The 23,802-nt window shown below is 36.0% G+C and overlaps 1 protein-coding gene across 1 annotated transcript in view; it reads right to left on the bottom strand.

Moving 5' to 3' along the window:
• Positions 1–6,231: 6,231 nt before the first annotated feature.
• LOC113238231 (B-cell lymphoma/leukemia 11B) overlaps positions 6,232–23,802 on the bottom strand; it is a 41,218-nt gene continuing 23,647 nt past the window's right edge. Inside the window, exons 2-5 of the mRNA XM_026475024.1 lie at positions 21,203–21,379; positions 20,874–21,077; positions 20,541–20,720; positions 6,232–9,105 (exon numbers count right to left, since the gene is read on the bottom strand). Of these exons, the coding sequence (XP_026330809.1) occupies positions 7,106–9,105; positions 20,541–20,720; positions 20,874–21,077; positions 21,203–21,379 (2,561 nt within the window). The 3' untranslated portion in view covers positions 6,232–7,105. The remainder of the gene's footprint in view (positions 9,106–20,540; positions 20,721–20,873; positions 21,078–21,202; positions 21,380–23,802) is intronic.

Genomic DNA, 23,802 nt, shown 5'->3' on the forward strand with positions numbered 1-23,802 from the left:
GTAGTCTTGTCATACATCGCCGGATCGCGATGTAATTTCGCTTGCATTTTTTCTAATATTCATTTGAGAAGCCACTCGCCAGAACTGTCTCGACAATGTGCTTCGCTGAGGCCTTTTTCTACGTACATATCCGCGACAAAGAAAAACCCTAACCTTGTCATTTTTACTCTTAACTATTTGTGTCGTTTTGGTGTTTGCGTAGTACTGATAGTGATGATGGACATTTTGCAGCCAAACAATAGTGCATAAGTGCAGAGGATTGCCTTGTGATGTCAAATCAGTACACTGTAAAGTCACTTACTACGTTTTTTATTTAACAGCGGTCATATGATTTCTCTAGGCCTAATCTATACCCTGACATTTCAACTTTGGAGGTATTAGTGTTTTAGAATGAGATATTAAAAACTAAAAATACACTGTAAGTTTTGAAATAAAGAAATTATTTTGACATAACACGGTACGCAGAATTACAGTATTTTGGTTTGACAATTACACGGAATGCAGTATAGAGTTACGGTGCGCCTGTGTAAACGCAAACTCTCAGATCGCGCAAATGTCTCAAGAATGGGGATCTACTAACATTTGTCGCGACTCAAATTTTAATAATACAAAACCGACATTCCATCGTCCAACCAAAATACTGCAAGGTTCAATACAATGTTTTGTAATTTCATAACTGCAAGAATCTTTCGGCTGTTGACGAGGGAAAATAAATTTATTAATTTCAACAGAAGTAACTTACAAAAATAACAAAAAATCGAAAAATCCTTTACGCAGCTTTTTCTCAAAATGCTGTTTTTTATATTACATAGTGTTTAGGTTTGACATGGTAGGGCCATGACGTCATCCACCATCAAATACAACGAGGAAATATGAGATTAAAGGTTGGTGAGTTTACATCCGTGACCAGAAATGTTACTATTTAACATTTTGTCCAACCACCCAAAAAATACAGTCCACTTCTTTAGAATCACCAAAATCACAGCGGTTAGATATTCTAAATAACAACTGTCGTCAACACCTGTGTTCGATTCTCGATAGAACCAAATTTGGAAATTATTTTTGTAAGTTTGTTCTGGTTTGGGTGTTTTGAGTAGCGCTCTAGAGTGAATTTCGTTGTTTGGTACTTAATTAAATTAATCATATCGGGCTATATAATAGTTTCATATATTTTATTTATTACTTAAGTATCGACTGAACTGCCATCTACACGAAAATCAAAATACTATTTTATGGCGACATCTATCAGAAATCGATGGAAGTTATTGACTCTACCATCGATTTTCCAATAGGATCTTATTACCTGTAAACTCCTATAAGATTAATTAAATTTTTATTGAATTGATATTCAATTCTTTTTTGTGAAATTACTCCACTAGTTTGTTATAATTATTAATATAAATAAGATTTTTTCACCTATAAGATTAAAATTTTATATATAAGATTAAAACTTAGAAGGTGAAAAAATCCTATAAGATTTTTTCACCTTCTAAGGCTCGAGGATGTACACAGCCTTTAAAAAGAAAATGACTTCAGTATTTTGTATAGTGTATGCTGCATAATACTGATAATTAGTACTTTTTATATATGACTAATCGCAACATTATTAGTACTCATTTGTAAAACGGCCACTGAAGTTAGAAATTACACAAGAAAGGACCCGTCATAATCTCAAAAATAACACGTACATGTACGTACTACAATGTCTCCCGCGATAACAATTTCTTTATTAAAATATTGTACATTATGAGAAGCTTTGAGGTTAAAACTTTAAAATAGTTCCGCTACTCGACAGCAGATGGCGCTAGTAGTAAAGTAAAGTCACTATGGCCGTCTTGGTTAGAGAGGGAGAGATATCTGTGAATGTGTTGTGTAATCTATTGTGTATGTCTGTATTAGAACACCGTCTGTGATTCAACTTTACTTTGTAGTGAAAAAGCGTTTGTTGATATTATTTCAGTAAGTGACGATTGACCATTAGTTCGTTGTTAGTTAAAAGTAAAATATTATATTTCGTTAGAACCTTATACATATAGATAACTCATACCTGTCTATTGGTTGTGTGTTGATTTCATCTCATTTTCTATTTTGTAATTCTTTTTAAATATTTGTAATGTTTTGTCTATAATTTCTAACTTTTCACATCTAAGTTAAGGTTGCGTTAGTCGTACCACCGACTAAGTCGTACTCCAGCGATATCTGGTCTCACATGCGTGGGAAGTCATATCTAGTAATATAAATTAGAACTATTTAAGCGAGTAGACAAAAACAAACCGGTAGCTGGCCGACGTTCGTGTTGGGAATAATATGAAAAACTAAGATTTTGCACTGTTTATCATTTTTCAAATTTATCATTCATTCGGAAGCTATTCCAAGGAGCAATATGGTGGTAAACTTATTTTTTTGGTATTCGTCTATTTTTAATTTAAGCACAAGCAAACGGCAAATCTTTTTATGTTATAACAGTAATTTTGATTTGAAATTTTGAAAGTGTCGTTGCTTATGTCGTACCCGTGGAAAATTCCTTAATCATACCGGTACGACCATTGACTTACAATTATATGGACGTCGGGTCCGCGCTAAAAAGTGTCCGAACGTATAGGGCGTTAAAATCGTATACAGAGCGTCATTCACGCTTTAGTCTTCGTTTGTTCGACTGACAGCGAAGCAAGCAAAATTAGACAGTACTGCGATGACATTACATTTTAAATTCAACGTTTTAGCTTTTTCATATTCCTTTACATGTCACTACGTTTAAATAGGTTGACTTGGGACATTTTTTTCGTGGTTTTTGTATTAGACCCGTCGTCCATTTATTTGTAAGTCAATGGGTACGACTTAGGAATTTATGAAAAATATTTCTTAGTTTTATCAGCTAAATAATAAATTTGTGATATATATGTGTTCAACAAAACTAATTTTGTAGTGCCTTTATTATATAATATACCTTTATTTGATTACCGCAGCGTATTAATTTTATTTCATTAGAATTTGTAAGTTCATTGCTGGAAAATTTTAATTTTATTTAATTAAAATTTATAATTTTATTTCAGAAACATTTACTTATAATTTTATTTCATTACAATGTATAATTTTATTTCAGAAGAAATTATAATTTTATTTCATTACAATTCATAATTCTATTTCTTAAGAGTTTAAAATTTTTGTTCTCTGTGTTCCCTACACAAGAGATTTTGAGATTGTTCTCTCCCTTCAAAAATATTAAGAACTATTTGATTTTAACTACCTTAGACCTTAGTACCTGTTTCTAGATTTTAATCGTTATGTACGTTTATGATTTTTTATTAGTACTGTATTATACAGTTTATGATGTCCTGACTGAAGTGTTACTCTACCTACGACTTAGGTTATCGGTGGCACAAATTAGGCGACTAGGTGCCTAAATCGGACCAAAGGTGCTTTTTGAAAATCTTGTCAGTACCTGACTCAATAAACGTTTTTGGTATTTTCATTAAAACACATTGATAGTAAAATAAATAAAGATCCTGTAGACGCTGAAAGTTTTTTAAATTTAAATAACCTTAATTATTACAGCGGTTTTTTTCTTAGGGAGTACGACTAACGCAACCTTACCCAATTTTTTTTTATATTTCATTAAATTGATTTTACTTGAAAGAAAAGCAAAGAAAATTTTAATTGACGACCAGGGCCACCTTACGGTTTGCGCTGTGGGTGCTGCATGAGGAGGTCACGGGTACATTCCTTCCCGGCAGGACCAATTTTGATCAAGAACTTTTCTAAATTGCTTCTGGTGTTGTTGTTGCTTTGGTACTTATAGTACAGGGAATTCCTTAGTTTGAGATCAGTGCCTCAACCCCGAGTATACTGTGATAGTTGTCGCTACCGATCGCGTAAATTACTTCACAATTTTTGTATGGCAAATTATACAGCGCCTCTGGCAGTCACAAGAAGAAACAGCATTTTATATACGAAGATTTTACGCGGTCGCCAGCGATAACTGTCACTCATGGTAGAGGCTATCTTCACCAATATTATCTAATTGTTAAATTTCTGTCCTAAGCTTGCCTGGAAAAAATTGCTGGCTTGCAGGCCGCCTGTTGGTCATTAACTTATTCTACACGTTAACAGTTCAGTGTTGTCATTCTTTTTTGTTGTAATTTTTAATGTGCATTTAAGAATATTTCATTCATTCATATTATATTATATTATTAGAGTCACTACATAGTGCTTTAGCGGCTTGTTTGTCTGCCATGTTGTTGCAACACGGTTTTCATTGAGTTTTCGTCGACTGGCGTAAAGCGCAGGACACACCGCGAGGGAAGCTAAGCTAAGTTAGCTTCAGCTCACGTAGCCGCGGCATGTTTTCATATATCTGCTCACACCGCGAACTAAGCTAACCGAGTTAAGTCGCATAGTTGGTTGCATGCAGCTATGTGAGCTTATCTAACTTAGCTTAGTTTCGCTCGCGGTGTGGCTTGCGCTTATGTGTTTTTAGCCATGTTTTCCTTTGCATCACACACAAGTTTAAAATTGTAATGAATCTAACTCTGAGGTATATATATAACATAGATAACTATAAGCATTAGACTTTGCGTGTAATATGTACGGGCAAAAATTTTATATTTCTTTCATCTAACCGACATAGGTATTAGTTTAATATATTAATAAATATTAGACAACATTACGTTAGTTGTTCTGAACCCAAAGTAAGTAACTAAAGCACTTGTTTTATAGAAATCGGAAACACCGAGGGTACCACAAACACCCAGACCCGAGACAATATAGAAAAGTTAGTTTGTTCTGCATGGATCAATGTGTCCGGGAATCGAGTCCGAGATCTCAGAGATGACGATACCATAAAAGCCGGTGCGCAAGCTGCTTGAGGTCGTCAAATAGGTTAGGTAATAGGTAATCTGAGGGTACCAATTTTATTTAGACATCAAGTATAAGATCTCCGCACTAATTGATATTCATTTACCACGAATTTTGGGGTAAAATTAAACAACATAACTGATTAACAAATCGTGGATATTTATTGAAATAAAAATAATAAAAAATGAAAAATAATAAAAACAGTTTATCTTTCACATAGTTACACAATAAAATTTGTCTTAGTTTTTTTTTGTTGCGTTATTTTGTCTCCATTCGTCATCCTTCGCAGTTGTTCATAGAGTGTATTTTTATTTACAGCATAGTACAGAAATGTTGCTATTATAGGCAGAAGTAAACATTGCATTTGTTTTAATAGTCTTATTCCGTCCTATTTACATTTTGTATTAGTCCATCGCCAAACCATATACGTCTTAATGTTAAACGTGGTACTCAGTAGGCATAGCACTCGGTAGCCTTGGTGCTCGGTAGGTGTTGTTGATGCTGTTATACCACAGTCCACCACGTTCGCATAGCATATGTAAGTACCTAAACATCGCAATTACTTTATCAGTTTTATAACCATGTAGTTAGCTCTTTAAATAATATTAATGTAACAAAACGAAATCCGCCAAATTAAAATAATTACCTATCTATTTACTGGCCAAAGAAGTAAACGTAATACATAATTATTCTTTACTTTTTTATATACTTAGAACAATTTATGAATATACTTTGGAAATGAAACTACATTTTCGGATTTAAATCGCGTATATCTGTTTTTTTAAAACAAGCCAGTCAGCCGTGACTAAGGCACCTACCTGTAAAGGGCCCGAAACGTTGGTTTGTTTGAAAAAACAGATATACGCGATTTAGATCAGAATAAATAGTTTAATTTCCTATGTGTAACAATCGCGAAAACTTAAAGAATTCTATAAATATTAATATGCTTTCAAAAAATAATTAAGAAACCTTTTCATGCGTTTCAAAATTACTTTTTGACTCTTTGTGAAGTTTTTGTTATAGGCTTTGTCCACACAGTGTAATTGTGTTGGTAATACATAGTCTGAAGAAAGCCTAATTTGTAAAAAGAAATCGTAGGAGATCGAGACAGGAGACAAAATGTTTCTATCATAATTTATACTTACAATTATCTAATATAATTTCTAATATAATTTACATTAAGTACGTATACTGAAAGATTTCACACTTGGACTAATTAGGTACGAGTGAAAGGTCTTCCACGAATCACAATAAAACATATAATTTAAAAACAAAACTGGAATTGTTTTTCAGTCTTAATAAAAATAACTAGCTCTTGTTTGTGAGAAACAAAAGCAAACCCCAAGATCTAATACAGAAGGTAATTTTAAATTTAAACACTTAATTTAATATAGAAATACTTCGATACGAATAACACCTACTCTTAAAATCGATTCCAATTTTGCTTTATATAATGCTTAAATTTTATCGATTACAGGAAACTCACCGTGTTTTTTCAAAATTTTGTTTAGTTCAATTTTTATTAATTTGCGAAACATGTCCTCTATAAATATGAACATCAATAGGTAGGTACTCGATTTAAACATTACACTTAATATCAACTTATGTACACAAATATTGTTATTTATCTAGGATAGGAAACATTTGCTTATTATTGTACAGAAATACCCTAACGTTACCGAACAACTTACTCCAAAAACACATACTACGACGAAACTATTAAGATCCTAGGAAAATACTGGAAATCTATAAGTAATTGACACTATACAGCTTAAAAACTAAATCATATTCTTAAATCAACATAGCTAACTTTGGCATTGGTTTCCACATTTTTCTATAAACAAAAACATGTTAAAACAAGATCGAAGAATTTAACGTAAAGGTCAAAAGCCTTTAAAAATTAAACAAGCCCTCGAAAGTAACACTATAACAACACAACGGAAATCGTTTAACACTGGTTTGTACACGAAAGATATGTCACTTAAGATATAATAATTAAGTTAATGCCCGTCGGTTCAGACAGCTGTGGGGCTAATATTGCAAATAAGTTCATCATAAAATATCGCCAACCAACCCAATTCTTAAGACTAGAGATTGATCAAAGGTGACCTTGAAATGTCTCAAAGCAAAACTTTTGCTGTTTGCGAATTGAATGAAGCGCAACAAAACCAGTAATTCTGAGAGTTAGGCCTTAGAAGATCTGACTTGGCGGCGCAGGTGGTGGCAGGCGGAGGCCACCCCACGGGTAGAGTCACGAGGCCTCATCACGGCACACATTAGAGTCATCGGATAACGCTAGAGGAGCACCGTTACTTTGATTCACAACACATTTGCGCATGTGCTTCTCTAGCGTTGACGGCACTGAGAAGGGCATTTCACAGAACCTGCAACGGTATACGTCTTTTCCCATTCGACCGTGCGTCTTCATATGCCTCGTTAACTTCGAACTCTGCGCACATGCATATGAGCATAACTCACATTTATAAGGTTTTTCTCCAGTATGTGAGCGTCGATGTACTGTCAAATTTGAGCAGTTTTTGAAAACTTTTCCGCAGTATTCACATGTGTCATTCCTGCGGCCTTCTGATTTTGTTTTTAGAAGAGGATTTTGAAGTAATCCATTGCTACTGCTTTTTAGGCCCTCGAATATGTTTTCGGGTGGTCTCTGAGCATGCAATGTAGGAAGCCACCACCCTTCGCCTCGTTCCATGTCTAACTTCATACGTTTGGATGCTTCAAAAGGATTTTCAAAAGGGTTGAAGAGTGGATGTGGCTGCGGTGGCATCTTCGCAAATTCCTCCTTCAAGCGCAATGCAGCAGTAGGGGGCATTCCATTTGGCTTATCACTGTGAGGACCGTTATTGTTATCGCGATCTTTATCTAGTTGCCAGTTGAGAGATTTTCCGGATTCTTGTAGAGCTTGCTTGAAAGCCTCACTATATTGAGCGATATTCGATAAACCAAACTTGTCCATAAGTTCACCGACAACTGAAGCTGTGGGTGGATGCGCTGGCATAGATGGCATTTGTTTTCGAGTTGGCGCTGAAGGCGCACTGCTGTTTGAGACGGTTAAATCCTCAGCCTCTTCTACTTCTTCTCCGTCTTCATTTTCTTCGTCTTCCTCACCGTCAATCTCCTCATCATCCAATTCCTCATCAGAATCATCGTCAGGAGTATCACCTCCTGACTCACCATCGTCCCCATTTGCATCAGGGGCTCGATGAATTTTCATATGCCGTTTTAATTTTGAAGCTTTCTCGAAAGCTTCGTCACATTCAGTGCATTTGAACGGCTTTTCGCCGGTATGTGAACGGCGATGTACCATCAAGTTGTTTTCGAATCTAAATTTTTTGCCACAAAATTCACAGGTGTGAACCGTTTCCTCTTGGTTGCGTTTTGCCGGAGGTGTCGACGATGGTCGCTCTGGAGGCGGCGCGTCAGCAGGCATCGGTTCCGTGCGACGCTCGGGTGGAGTCGAGCTGTGAGGCCTCGTGGCTTCACGTGGCGTGTCCACCGTTCCGGGTCCGGCGCCCGCCGGTGGAGTCTGACCGACTCGGGAGGGCGACGGGGAAGCGAACGGAGGCGAATGCTTCCTGGGGCTAGGAGAGCTCGAATTGCCTGTGGCCGCCCCTGGACTGGTCGTACCGGCCAGTTGCCGCAAGCGCTGCGAGTAAAAATCCAGCTGTGGTTCCAAAGAAAGGGGTTGTGATACAGGTGGTCTCTCACGACCGGAGACCGACGTAGGTATTACGGGGGGTCGTTCCGCAGGAGAAGGGAATGTTTGATGGGGAGGAAGAGAGTTAGCTGCTACAGCGGCAGCTGCAGCAGCAAGATTTAGGCCATGGTGCCGAAACTGTTCAGATACTAGTTGCTCCATTCTGAATCGGTGATCATGGTGATTTGGCCTAGCAAACAGTGGAGCAGGAGGAACTGACGGGTGGGCGAGAGGAGGCAAGCTGCCTGGTAGTGGCATTCTCAGCAAGCTGCCAACGCCAAATGGGGAATGTATATCCGGTGGGGGTAGAAGAGGATGATGGCGCAATGACGGTGGTGGTAACGGTGCGCCAGTGGACGATGATGCGGAGCTAGTGGAGGAAGTGCTCGACGAAGAGTGATTTTGCTTATTAGATTGCGGCTGCGGTAGGGCCTCTACGTAGATTTTGATACCATGTACATGCTGAACGTGCTGCAATAATCTCCACGCAGAATGAACGCGAGCTTTGCATGTTGAGCAGACGTAGTTGCTCGGTTCTGTGAACAAAAGGAAAAGCATTTAATGTTAGCGCCAAAACGGAACTTTACAAGGGATAAAGTTGGGAAGATGGAAACGCTTTCCGATGGAAGATTTACAGCAATATTAACACGGGCAAAGTGTCTAGTAATAGCTCTCACATATCGTAGTGTTGGGCCTAGGGCGGGTGCGTGGGCCGCATGCCAAGCAGGCGAAGGTCCAAGGGTACGGTGCGGTGCGGTGAGTGATCGCCCTTCCGTGTCCCGCGTGATTCATGCACCTCTAAAATCTTATGAAATATACGCGGGTTGGGATCACGTACGCACGCGCGGGTTAAGACTGTTGATATTGAAATGCGTGTACCTATGTAATACTACAGCTACGGCTACTTCAGAAAAATGGATTGCCACATTTTTTTATTGATATGAAATTTATGAGCAAACTATGAATAAACGGACAAGAGTGTAACTTTGGCATTTTTATCTGATTTTGAACAAGTCTTTTTTAAGGCGTGTCTAAATACAAGTACACCGCTTTAAAGTGTTGTTGATAAGATAAAGAGAATATAATAATTATGTCTTTGATGTTAACCTACGCTACCGGAGTTTCCATAGCAACAATTATAAAATATTGTATTTACAAATGTATCCTATATATAATGCATCACATAGGATAGCCGTACCTAACCTCCAAAAATAATGAACCCACTTGGTCAGTGCGCATTTCGATCTGCACCAGTTGGTCCGTATGGTTTTGACAGCAATTTGATTGCTCATTGTGAGTCGAGACAAATTTTATTGTTGAGACAATCGCGTTCGATCGATCTCGTATGTAGTGTCGTATCGATATTTTAATTTTTATCGAATAAATCTGATATGTATTTTAGTTCGTGTCTCACTCGTGTTCTTGTGCAAATAGAGCGTGTTGAGACTGCATCTAAAAATATCTCCTATCTACCGATTACCATCACTTTTTTCCACAGTGTCAAATCTTTATTACTTACGTATGAAGAATATAATTGTCTTTTGACTGTCAGTGTTTTTTTAAATGTGCTGAATAGAATTGTATATGTATTTATAACTTTTAATCATCATCATTTTATCTGACATAATATATTTAAGCTTGTAAATGGTTCCGAATAAACAAAAAAACGTCATTTAAAACTTAGGAAGCACGGCTAAGAAAAGCTTTTCCTTTCACAATTCCATATCTTATAACACAAACATCGGCATTTATTTTGAATATTCTTTACAAAATACCTAAAATAACACAACGAAAAACCAATTCAAATATAAATCTTCCATTATATTGCTACTTTTTTACATAAAGTGGTTCTACTAGATCATAGATTTATAAAAAAATTGTTTTTTTTTATACATTTTTATACGTCGATTTTATACCGCATCACTACAACTAGGTGCGGCTCGATAAGCGATCTCGACTACTAAGACGATTATTGAAATGTAACGGTCAAATTGTGACCGACCGGAAAGAAGATGCACACAGAGTGCTCAAAAATATTATACACTAGTTTTACAAGGCACAAAATATACAGTATTTTGTTTATAAATTCTTACAATAATTACATAGTACGGGGTCAAGAGCAAGTCAAGTCTCATTAGGTATGTAAAATCTAAATTAAACTCTATGCAGCTCACGATATGGATGATAAATAAATTGAAAATTGTAACGGATATAATGCATAACCGTAATTTGTAATAAAGTGGTATGAAATAATATTATGAAATTAACACTGATATTCAATGTAAAAAATACCTCATACGTTGTCAGAGAGATTTTTCTTGTCATAATGATAAATTAATTGTCAATTTATTCATAAAAATTAAGTAAGTTGCTTAACTACTTCGTGAACTCAGCGAAGATTAACGGTGCAAAATAACTACGCTTACGTTGAACATTTTTTCATGTAGTTTAATTTTACCACTCTTACACCGTATACAATTAATAAAATAAATTAAAAATATTTATACTTCTTTTCTTTATTGCTATATAGTATTATTACATAGGCAATGGGCACCAGGGGAATAATAAGACGGTTAAAAACAATGCGACGAAGTCGTTTGAAGACGGATTAGAAGGAAATTATTACTATTTTTTAAAATAATTTGTTTTAATTGAAATGTATCATATAAACACCCTGTACCTGTAATCTTGGTATCAATATTTTGACCTTTTTGTCCAGAGCATTGTTCATTGTATTGCGTTTTGGTCATCATACTGTACAGATCGCAAAAAAACGTTTATCGGTAAGTTGTAGTTATCTTTGTCATATTAATTCTTAGTAGGCGTATAGGCGTATGTAGATATTTAGTAAAAAATAATGTATACAGTCTACAATTCTATTTCTTAAGCTGTCTAATTTTACACAGAAAGAATTTACTTTTAATTCTTTTTTTTATTTAATGTTTTAATAAATATTCACAATTACCATAAATAGATATCATAAACGGTTGTTATCGTTTCGAGAACAACCAGAAACTTCTTAACATCAATAAAAATGCATGCAATTTTGTGTTAAACTTTGTAGCTTTCGGCAATTTGCTTTCTCAAAGGAACCGAATTTTCAGGTGCTTTACAGGTTCCACGGTCCTATGGCTGACTATGTATATATATATATAATGTAAGATAGTTTCATTTCCGAAGTGTAGCAATCTCGCAAAACTAAACTCAAGAACTCGATTTGTACCTCTCCTTTTTTCTGATCATACATATTACTCTCGCATGTCGTGTAAGTAGGGTCACCAGACAAACTCAGTAGCTTAAGATTGATAGCTTACAGCTTGTAATTTGAGTCGGTTGATCATATTCTGATGATAACATCTGATCTGATCTGGTCAGTATGTATTCAACTTTATATGTAGCAATACAGTGTGCCGTTAAAAAATAACGAAATAATATCGGTTGCTAAAACAAAGTTCTTTTCCTCTTAATTTTGGAACAATTTCAATACCTATATAGCAAATGCCAAAAACGAATTAGCTATGGGAGATGTCAAAATAACAAAATACTATTGGTTGCTGATATAGTTCTACTCCGCCCAGCTTTGGAACGTAATGACCTTAGTGGATTATCACACTCAATTGCGACAATTGTAATTACATTGCAAATACAAATATAAGATTTTGATTGAATTATCATAACTGGCCATTGTATTTATAATAATCTTAATCTTACTGTTCACGATGGAATGAAATTGCGACCACGTATTTTCATTCGAGTTTTTACGCCACAATTATCAAATTGGAATTATCAACTCAAGTAAACGCTATGTATGTCTCGATGTTTTATGTAATAATCGCAAAGTAATATAAGGTTTTCCTTTTTGTCATAGGTAATGGTCATTGGAATGTCCTTCCGGGAATATTCGTGTAATGTTGATAATGTATAATACTTTCTAGTCTGTTAAACAACCGCAAGCCAAAACAAAGTATGAATTTCATAACGCCAAAAACATGGACGGTTAAATTTACAATTTAAGTAGATAGATCGAAAGGATTAAAAATATAATAAATAGAGTTGTAACAATTTCAGCGGTTACAAATCGACTTCAAAGAAAAAAGTATCCTTAAATTTTCATCCGGTATTAAATTGGTAATGGCGATAATTAAAGTAGGTAACGTGGGTCGCGCGCGGGTGGTCGGCTTAAACGGTAGTTATGCTTAGCCTATTTCAACTATTCATTTTGTGTGAGTAGTTCGATACATATCGGTATCGGTTGACACTTTTGAATGACTCGACTTGTTGGTTTAAAGTATTATGATTATTATTAACTCTTTTTAATATCCAAAATAGCTACCTTCCATCCGTAAAGATTTTTGCAAGAAAATGAATGTTCTTGATATTTTGCTCATTGATATTAAAATTTATGGTGATTTGGAAATTGAAGCACACAAATATAATGTGAAGTTTCCAGAACTGTTACATATAAAGTACAATTTTCATATCAGTTATCCAAAATTTTCCAGATTTAATGCTACAGTCATTGAAAAAACAAAAGAATGAAACTACAGTTTCGATTTCAAAGGGCAATCGCTGATTAGCGGGCATTGTGTGGGCTGAGCGCCGGCCCGGTGGGGGTGAAATTTTTAAACACCACCCGTCTGGGTTACACTGTTTCCCCACAGCTCCGGTGGGGGCGGTTAAGGCCGGGGCATCCGGCCGTATTTGCTTCTTGGACAGTAAGCATTAAAAGGTATCAATGTGAAGTGCTTGGTGTCTAGAGTGAGAACGTTTCGAATAGAAAATGTGATCAAATAATTTTGAACACTGACATCTAAATTTATATTTGTGTTAATAAGGATTTCATTAAAGAGAAAATTTTCGTACTAAAAAATTTAATTTTTCGTTATATATTATTTTCGTTATTATCATATAAATGTGCAAAGTACCTTTAATAAGTTTTAATGTGAGTTTAAAAATAAGATATGTGCCTTTGAATATGCAAACTACTCTTATTAACTGACTTCAAAAAATGAGGAGGTTCTCAATTCGACTATGTTTTTTTTTCGTATGTATGTTGCGCGATAACTCCGGTATTTGTGAACCGATTTTCATGATTCTTTTTTTGTTGGAAAGAAGGTACCTCCATAGTGGTCCCATTTCATTTTGAAGAAAATCATCTACCTCTAAGGGTGGCTGAAGAACATTCATCATGAACATTTATTTTAATAAAAAGCGCCTAAATTTTACTTAAAGAGCAATTATTTTAATGGTTGGTTTTTTATTCTCCAATTCAATGCGTTTTTCTCCCTTAATAAACTTTGAGTAGTGAGAACCGATTTTTATTATCTCCTGTGTCAAGTCCTGTATAGTGGCAAACTAGGGGATATTTCAATAAAACTTGGCAAATACATGTAATTCCACATACTTTTGAGGTCGATTTTTTTAGTACTCTGTACTAAGATTATTTTGAATTCATGATTTACATCAGTGGGGCTCATATAATAAAAATAAACAGCCATAGCCATGAAACTGTAAAACTATGTCAGTATAGAACATTCGCCGACCGGAAGCCGCCGGCGCTGCTTCCGGGGAAGACAGTTGTTCGCACCCCAGCGCCTCTTGTGGACACAATTGCCAACTTAGGAATATTCAAATAGTTTTGGATGTAGATATAGGGTAGTCAAACTAGTTCTTTTAATTATTATATGGTTAAGTAGGATTAAAGATTGACCTTATAATTATTAAAGATATTTTATGAAATGTAAGTCTGACGAAGCATTAAAAGGTAATAAATAGTCAATTCGAAGATTATAATGTATTTTCATAGAAATAAAGTTAATTTTTATCTGCGTTAGGTTGAAATTAGAAAAAAACCCTTTTAAAGTCCTTTTCAGCACAATATATTACATACAACAATACTTCAAAAATATTAAAAGGAGTTTTTACTAATAAAAGGAAAAACTAAAAAAATCTATTTTGAATTTATGAGAAATTCGAAATAAGAATGGCAGGGTGCCGACTGCCGAGTCGCCATCGACTTGTTATGCGGCGGATGTCCGTCGCGCCGCTGCGCTGAATGACCGCCTTCCCCTTCCGCCCCCCGCGCGACACCCCTGGCCCACCGACGAGTTATAACCCGAATGGCGCAAATTGTGACCCATAACTGGAGACACGTTGTCGGAAAAATTTGAAAATAGAATTTACGTATGAGATGTATGTAGCCAGTGCTGTTTGATTCATATTATTATTAAAATTTTTCCCAAATCTTGCTTTAGATATTTTTATTTACTTTTGTATTTTATCTTATTGTACAAATACCGTATCTCTGTTACCTTACTAGTATTAATAGAGGCTGCTATACTAGACATCACCAGAGGGCGAGTGAGACGGTTACTATCCGTGAAAATAGTGGTCTATGACTGGCTGTCGATTGAAATCAACCACAAAATTTACCCACTAGTAAACGTTACCTGTTTTCATGGCTTTGGCGGTGTGGCTATCGAAAATCGGCATACAATGAAATTTTACTCATTCACAATTAAAATGGACACCGCACATTTTTCCAATTCACTAACTTTTGCTATTTAATGAGATTTGTCCGATACTTAAAACGTTATTGTGTGTATCTAAATTCATTGTTTATTAATAATTTATTGTTTTGACATTCAAGGATGCATTACTGAAGAAAAAGTGACTTTTGACTTATTGAAAACAAATAAATTTAACAAATAAGTTTTTGTCATGTCTCTTGTTCTTTAACTACGGCAGACAGCTTTGATACACCTTATTAAACGTTTTTAAGATAGTATTCAGAACCAATTTTAATAATTAACCAATTATCAGGAGCCATTAAATAAAAATTACAAAATGGCGTCGATCACCGCGCCTACAAAACCACCGCTAAAATCACTTCAACTATCACGTTACTCCGCAAATTGTTTTCTCGCACCCTCCCAGGAATCAGTTTCGCCTCTGTGTAAGTAGGGAGTGATTTTTATTTAATAATTTTTCAACCTTTTAAAATTGACATTTTATTCTAGAAACTAAAATAGTTTTTTCATGGTGTAGTGAAAAGCATTAAAGAGAAGAATATATTTACAACTTTTTACGGTGACATTATTCAATGACACGTTATATTAATTCAAACAATTGAAAGTAAATTGAATCAACCAAAAGCACCGAAGCAAAATGTAGAGTCGCGTCACGCCAGTCTTTGTCATTTACTTGGACAAAATTGGCTATATAAACAACCCTCAGTCATAAGACAACAAAATTGTTATCTTCAAAATTGGTCCGCGGCCGCCGCCCAGATGTGTGAGGCTATTTTAAACTCGTAATAACCGTTGTCGACACGTGTGCGACGACCATTACCACATATTACAAAAAATGAAGGAAAAACAATAAAATTCTAAGGGGACCTCGCCGTACTAAAGTGAATGGACGTCGGTGTTAACTTATTTACAAATAGAATCATTGTACAACACATTTTCGATAAATATCAGTTAATTTAGGTGCTATTTCGGAAATTAGATTTGTTCTATGTATCTTTATGTTAAACAAAGATATTGCGTGGTACATTAACATGTAATAATAAGATTCCGATGGATATTCAAAATTTTCCATTTATCAGTTTTGAAATTATTGTGAAACAAAAACTTTACTGAAGGTTATTATTATACAGGTTTTGCGTACTTGTATGACAAAAATCTACGATAGTGACTCGTTTGGCTCTTGCAGCCTGTCGTGATCTTTTTATATTTGAAATAAATTTAGTAAATGACAGATGTATATTTATAAGAGCAACCTCTAGAGATCCTTAATCATTCTTGGGGGAGGAATCTTCCGAATGAGTAGTAGAGTTTAATCAATGTGACGATTCCAAGTGTAACAATTGCTAACCTATGAAATAAAGATTATTTATATATTATTTCAATAAATTACACAAACCTTAGATATATCTATAAGTAGGTATGTGCAGATTAGATTATTTTCGAAACATTTTAAGTGTTTTATAACTTGCACAACGGTCATGCCTTTTATAATGAAGGTGACCGAGGTCCGGGTGTCAATGGGCTGAGAATGTGAAGAAAGACAGCAGACTTAACCACTTGAATAAACAATACACACTTCCACACAATATACAGTCCATATAATAGTAATAAATTTAGTCGCATTTGTAGTCATAAATAATATTATGAAACAGAGAACAAGTGCGTTGGTTCTTAACACAAAAAAACGATGATCAATTGAAGCGCAAAATTTTAATCAACGCATTCCCCCGATCGGTCAATCGGTACCCCGTGTCGGCCACAAAGCAACTATGACAGTTATTCAACTGCCCTCGCAGTGCATCCCGCCACAATCAATACCACACAATCCTTTAAAATACCTTGCCAAAGGGGAAATAACGAGCCACCCACGCTTATCAAACTACATCGAAAATTTTCAAACTTCAAATAAAGTATAAATACAAACTCAACGCAAGCAATCTATCACAGCATAAATCTATGATATATTTACACACAGTGAATGCATTATCACCATTCCTAAATCAGCTATCAACGGACTCTTTTCACTAAAAGGGTGCGCTTCACTATAGAAAAGGTTGACCCCTCATAAAGACTTATCACCTCATATACAAAATAAGGTTGTACTAATCCCTGAAAGATGAACGATGTGGAATCTAAACGTCTTTAGCTAGAGATGAAAATTGCGTGAAGCAGTTACTGGTAGATGGGATCTCGTCAAAGTTAGCGGTAGTTTTTTTCACAACAATCTCCTCTCGGACTTAACTTACGTTATCTCGCCCACGAACGTCACAAGGAATGGAAACCCACACGTACATAATAAGGACGATATTTCTAAAGAAATTTAAATTTGCCCGCAAAGGTCCCGAGATAGGATTAAAGATTGGGCGACGAGATGGCCCTTTTGTGGGCGACCCTTAAGAAAACATGTCTTGATATGGAAATATCTTGGACGTAACTTAATCGAGAAATCATTTGCAGGGGGCGATTATTTATCAGGAAAACGGTCTATGAATGCGTAATTAGCCAGGAAGTAGGTATCTATGAGACTCTCCTTTATGTTGACGTTTATTTTGCATGACAGGGTTTGTAAAAAGCGTTCAATTGTTTAGCCACATCTGACCGATCGTATTGCGGTGCGGCAGACCGTGTTGGTTCAAGTTTAAAAGGATAATTTTATCTGCGGCCGGAGGGTTGCGGGCGAAAGCGATATGATTGCGAACATCCGACCACAAATTATAAATATGAGAACTCTAGATCAATAAAACAAAAACAAAATAGATATAAAAAGTGACATATTGAAGTAAAGTATTAAAATTTTAACTTCAAAGGAAAATGAAATGTTAATCCGCGTCCGAATGACGTTGAAACGAATCTATCACGACAAATATTTAACATTACTACGATCCTCATAATTTAAATACGAGACAGCTATCCGGTCCGACAATCCTTCATTAATTTGTAAATCAAACAAGAAAGTCCAAATACTGGACCCGCCATGCACTTGAATCAATATTTGATTTGATACAAATAAGTGGCGGCCATCGGTTCTGCACTATTGTGATGATAATGACTATAGTGTCGTTTGTATCAATATGTCGAGTTCTACCGTTTAGCCAGTTCAACGCAATTGGAAAAGAATGATTAAAAAATATATAGAAACATGTTTTATGGGATCTTCGCCAAGCCCTTGTACTGCTACATACAATCGAAAGATGTAAAGAGCTCGAACATATCGATGGCGTTGTTCTAAATTTAACAATTAACAGCATAGTCAAAGGACACGCGATAGGCACGAGACATCTTCCCCTCACCTTTCAGTGAAAACGACGTCACGTCCAAAATTAAAACCCACTTATTTAAAACCCGCCACTTAGCCACCTTCCCGCTTCGTACAAAAACTAAAAATATCCTCGACCATTGTGTCATGCTCAAAGAAGTTCCATAGGTCACGGCGAATGCATAAGCGTGTACCACGTGTCAGAAACACGCCAAACATTTTTTATATTTGAAAAAATTATAAAGACCTTTTCGAACAATGGGGCCTCGGTAGCATCTTTGACAATTATAATATCATTGTCAACTGATCACCAAAAGCTATTAACGCCAGTGACATGTCCTTTCACGTTCGACTCTAAATAAATACCGTAAGAGTTGAATATTCAATGACCATTTAACAAAACTAGAGTTCTTTTATCGATATCGTACTCCCGGTTAACACAAGGGTCATCACAAAAGGCACGAGATAACAATACGCGCACGTCAAACGTGTGCTCATGCAAATAATTTTTTTTCCAAAACATCCCCTTTATCTGTCCATGGAGCAATGGGGTTAATTAATATGTACAAAGTAATAGAATTAAAATTAAGATCCCTTTTTAAAATTGGCATGAGGTCGCGACTTACTGTCACCATTAGAATTATGTCCTTGTTTTGACAATGAACTTCCGCATAAATGCGGTTTGAAGTATAAGCAGATTTATGAGATTGAGTCTCTTGTTTCTAGTTATCAATTTAATATGTTATGATATTTTATTTTGCTGGGACCCTCATGGGTTATTGCATGCAGGTAGTTTGACAGCTCACTCGAAGGGGTTATGAGCGCTTAGACGCAATAAGCTGAAACAACTGGTGTTGGAGCCAAACCTGCAATTGACATTTGGATGATAGCGCTACAGTATTGCCGTGGCAGCTCAATTTCTGTGTCATACTTACGTTGCCCTGAGACTTTTACTTTTGACGTAATAATAAAATTCTACGTTGTAGATACACAGCGTTAGCGTTGACGTTCATACTTATTTCGTTGATTAATCTTTCATAATGAGAAGCCTTAAATAACCTACAACACAATGTTTATACATTAAAACGTGTTCTATTTTATTGTAGACTACACTATACGTTAACTTGCATATTGAAAATACGAGTAAAGTAGCATGCATATAAATACATAATATATCTACTAATTTCCTGGCTTGACAAAGCAGTCGACAAAATGCGGGTTGAAAATGATGAGCGGTGCACAATTTTCGGGTTTAAGAAAGCTTTTGTTGTGCAACGGTTTAATACAAAAGTGTCAAATGACGCCACATCTGCTCGCACAAAGGGTTACGCTCGCCGATAGATTATTTTTCGAACCAGTCACCCCCGCAAGATTGCTCGCTTATACAGATGTTCAGAGATTTTTTCCTTTTCAACTTTAATTTTTTAAAGAATTAGTGAAGCGAGGCTTAAAAGATTTGCCCCGTTCGTAAAAATAAAACTTGAGAGATCGAAAGTTTTTGCAACTAAATCTACAGTTTTTGGTTGAACAACTATTAGTAACCGAAAGTTAAAATAAATGCGTAAATTTCTGGAACTATCTCTATATCTATCTATGCTAAGGAAGGCAAGATATTAGAACATTTTAAAACGAAGCGAAACACCCTGTTTCATCCATAAACCAGTGACTGACGAGATTAGATTGCGATCCAAAAAGTATGTGTCGACAATGACGTAAGCATTCTATGAACACAGTCCAGCATTGTTGTTGTGCAACATCTTGCATGTAGCAGGGACAAAAGACTCCACGATAGAATTGTCTCCAAAGATCAAATCCTTTTCTTCCGCCATAAGATTACGGGAATCATTAATAAAATACTAAATACCGGACCGTGAAAAAGCGATGATGTGGAAGTTAGGAATAAAAGGCATTTTGTCAGACGCACGTGTCATTTAGACGAGAACTATGACTGATCTTGAACGCTGAGTCAATTCCTTGGAAAGAATTTCGATCGTTAGAAATTGGACAACGGAAATATATATTTATAATTCTTCGACTGCTGCTGTCAGTACCACATAAGTAGTCACATTAAAGTACAATATAAGCTTGCACAGCACTCTTGGATATTTTTCACAACAGATATCTCAAAAATTCATATGCGCACGTAGTGATAAGTTTCTTGATAGTACAAACTATTAGAACTTACCACTGTGCATAGTGTTGGACTCAGCATCAGCGACCCTTGACTTTTTTTGGTCTTCGGGTGAGCCTGAGGTATCCATATGTTCCTGTTTGATTTTGGGCTTGATGTCCTCATCAGGAGAACTTGAGGGCATTGGAGATGTTGATGCTCTCCTTTTAGGAGTAGAAGTTTCTCTGTCGGCCTCTGTTAAAGAGACAGCTGTTTTCAGATTTCATTGAATATAAATCTTCAAGAATTGTACATAAGGTGCAGTGAAATTTTTAAAGAGGATGTCCGACTATATTTCTTGGAGGGGTAGTATTTAATAGAACCTCAAAGTGAATAGTTTTTATTTACCATCTAATAGTCGTTTGGGTGTACTCGAAGCTCCGCCATCCTCCAGCAAATCAGGAGGCGCCATGGATGGACTGGCCAGTGGTGGTGTATGTACTCTGCTGCTTGGAGGTCTTCTGGCAGTGAGAAGAGACGGTCGTCGACTGCTGGAGTTAGAAGTTGACATCTGACCTGGTCTTGAACCATCTTCTGGATCTGAATTAGGACCTAAGAAAAAATTCTCGAGTTAGTTGCGGTAATTAAGTGTGTGCGGTAATTTAGTGCGTCTTTTAAATTTATGCAATGAACTACAACGATTTAAAAAAGATGAGATATGATTTTAAAATACTAACCAGCACTATAACAGTGATAAGAAGTCAAATCCTTATCACAGGAGGAGATCTTGTGCTGAATGAACCGGACAATGTCAGCCAAAGCGAAGGCTCTTCGACAAGCGCCGCAGGTCAGAGTGTCTGAAGGGACTCCAGGTGTTGGGGAGCCCCCTCCTTCAGCCGCGCTGTCCGCATCCGCTGGGAAAAAGTAAGAACTATTTAGTGTCTGATTAGGAAAAATACCAGGTTTCAAAGGTAGGAATATAACGGAAAATAAGATTTAAAAAAAGGGAAAAGTTTTGCCACTAGGGTAAAAAATGCCATGCTCTCACACAATGGCCTACAAAAACACGACTAAAGTTTTGCTTTGGTCATTCCTTTCAACCGAAACGAATTTTACGTTTGTGTGTAACTTGACATTTGTTGTAGACGTGGGACTGTTTACCATACATAATTAATTAGACGTCGCAAAGTTACTAGACAAAGAACAGTCGTAGTCGTTTCAGAAAACATCCGAAAAACACGTGTTGTTTAGTCAGCTGATGTTTAATGCGAGAATGTTATGCTGAAGAAACTTGGAATCGTGTTGGACGAAATTCAAGGTCAATATTAAAAAGATATTCTCTCTTTTCTTTAGTTCGAAGTCGACATATGGACAATGACACTTTCTTTAAACCTCTAAGTGTTCAATTACGTTTAATTAAGGGTATTCCCGTCACGGTCCTGAGGTGTCAGTTGGGGGTTTTGACCACTTATCTTGGAAGGACAAAAGAAATAATGATCGTTTGCGGTCCGCTTTTCTGAAAGGGTTATTTTGTACAATTTGTTTGGACTCCACAGATAATACGTTTTTTGTTGATTGCTTTTTAAAAAGCAGATGGTTTGAATCAGTCCCTTTTATTATTTTGCTATGAATGTTTAATATTTAGTGTTCACAATAACGTTAAATTGTTTTTATGTAAGATAATTTAAATGAACTAAGAGACGAAAAAGATCAATTTTAAAGATTGTCATGTAGATATTAAAGTAAACAATCGTATAATAAGAAATGTTTGATGTGTACATACTTATTTTAATTGCCTAACAAATAAGGCCTTCGTTGGAATTGACGCCCAAGAATTATAAAGGCGCTTTCACATTCAAGTCGCGCACAATTGGTCGGCACATCAAAGTCGTTCACGAGCTAATTTCGAATAAGTACTATGCAGACGCCCTTACATTCCGGCGGCTCTTATTATTCCTTCAATTTCTTTGTGAAGAAAAGTAGGCCGTACATTTCTTAATATACACGACACACTACAATATACCTACAGGGGTTGATTGTAACCTGAGAGCTAAAATTAATATAGGGAAAAAACTCCGCGATTCGACCTCTATGTTTACCGTTGTACCTAAGTTTGTTTAGGGGGTTTATTATGTAAATGTGTCTTGTTATTGACGTGTTTTTTACAGATTTATTCAATGTGGCTCGTGGCTAATGGTTTGGTAAAACACTTCCTGTAAAAAAGTTTACTTCCTGTTCAGAGGAACTATTCTGATATCACTCCTTTATTATAACTTTTATTAAACACCTGAAATTAAAAATATACAAAAATATTACAGAGGCAGGAAAGCTGGAAATATTCCCGCTTTTAAATTCTAAAGCTGCTATATAAAGGGTCGTCATAAGAATTCATCTCCAATCGCATCAAACGAAAGTCCACCTAAGCGTGATCGAACCCTATCGAATTCCATTTACGTGGAAATCGGGATTTTAATGCACAGTGGTTCGGACAAATAGCGGCCGGCCCCACCCACTAGCACGCGACTGGACAGTGGTCACGCCACACATGCGCTCTAGACAAAACTTTACACCCACACCTTTGAGTATTTGATTTCACGATTGTGTTAAGTGATTTATTGGATCTATTTGAAGTATTGTCAGTGGTTGGGAGGTGTTAATTTATGGGTTTTTATGGTCGCCTTGTTACAACCACAAGTCATTGATAGATTTAACATCTGTATTAAGTTATATTTAAAAAGATATTTTAAATTTATTGTCTTTTGCATTTTGTTATATTACTATGCATGTATTTTCTTCATTTTCATTACTTACTTCGCACTTTCACAAATTGTCAACTGCGAAATGAGCATATGAAAATGTGAGCACATTATTATTTGTGGTTTATTGAAAAGAGTCTAGTCACAAGGATAGTCCCAACGCCTCAGGTGATGATGTAGGGGGAAACCACCCTCTAAAGGGACGGAGAATCGGAAAGTTTAAATTAGCTCGTTACGACACACGCCGACACGCCGTTATATTCCGAGTTTTTGTTTTTTCCACAGAGAAAGGTCACCACATTCGGGTTAGAGTCGCATCAAAGTTACTTACAAAAGCAAAGTTTGAACGGTTCGGGGTTTAGGAACGCACTCACGACTGCCTTCCCAATTACTAACAACATTTTGTTCTTGTGACATCGCGGGATGCACCATTGTTCAATTTTGTTATATGTGAAATACGTAATTTTATTTTAATAATTTTATTCTAATGAACTTTTAATACTAGAAGATTGATTATCTACTCATCCATAACGGTAACAAAAAATATGTCTAACTTTGACACAATTATGACCACCGTGACC

Source organism: Hyposmocoma kahamanoa, unplaced genomic scaffold (assembly GCF_003589595.1).
Source record: "Hyposmocoma kahamanoa isolate Upper Pololo Valley unplaced genomic scaffold, ASM358959v1 95, whole genome shotgun sequence".
NCBI classification, from domain to species: domain Eukaryota; kingdom Metazoa; phylum Arthropoda; class Insecta; order Lepidoptera; family Cosmopterigidae; genus Hyposmocoma; species Hyposmocoma kahamanoa.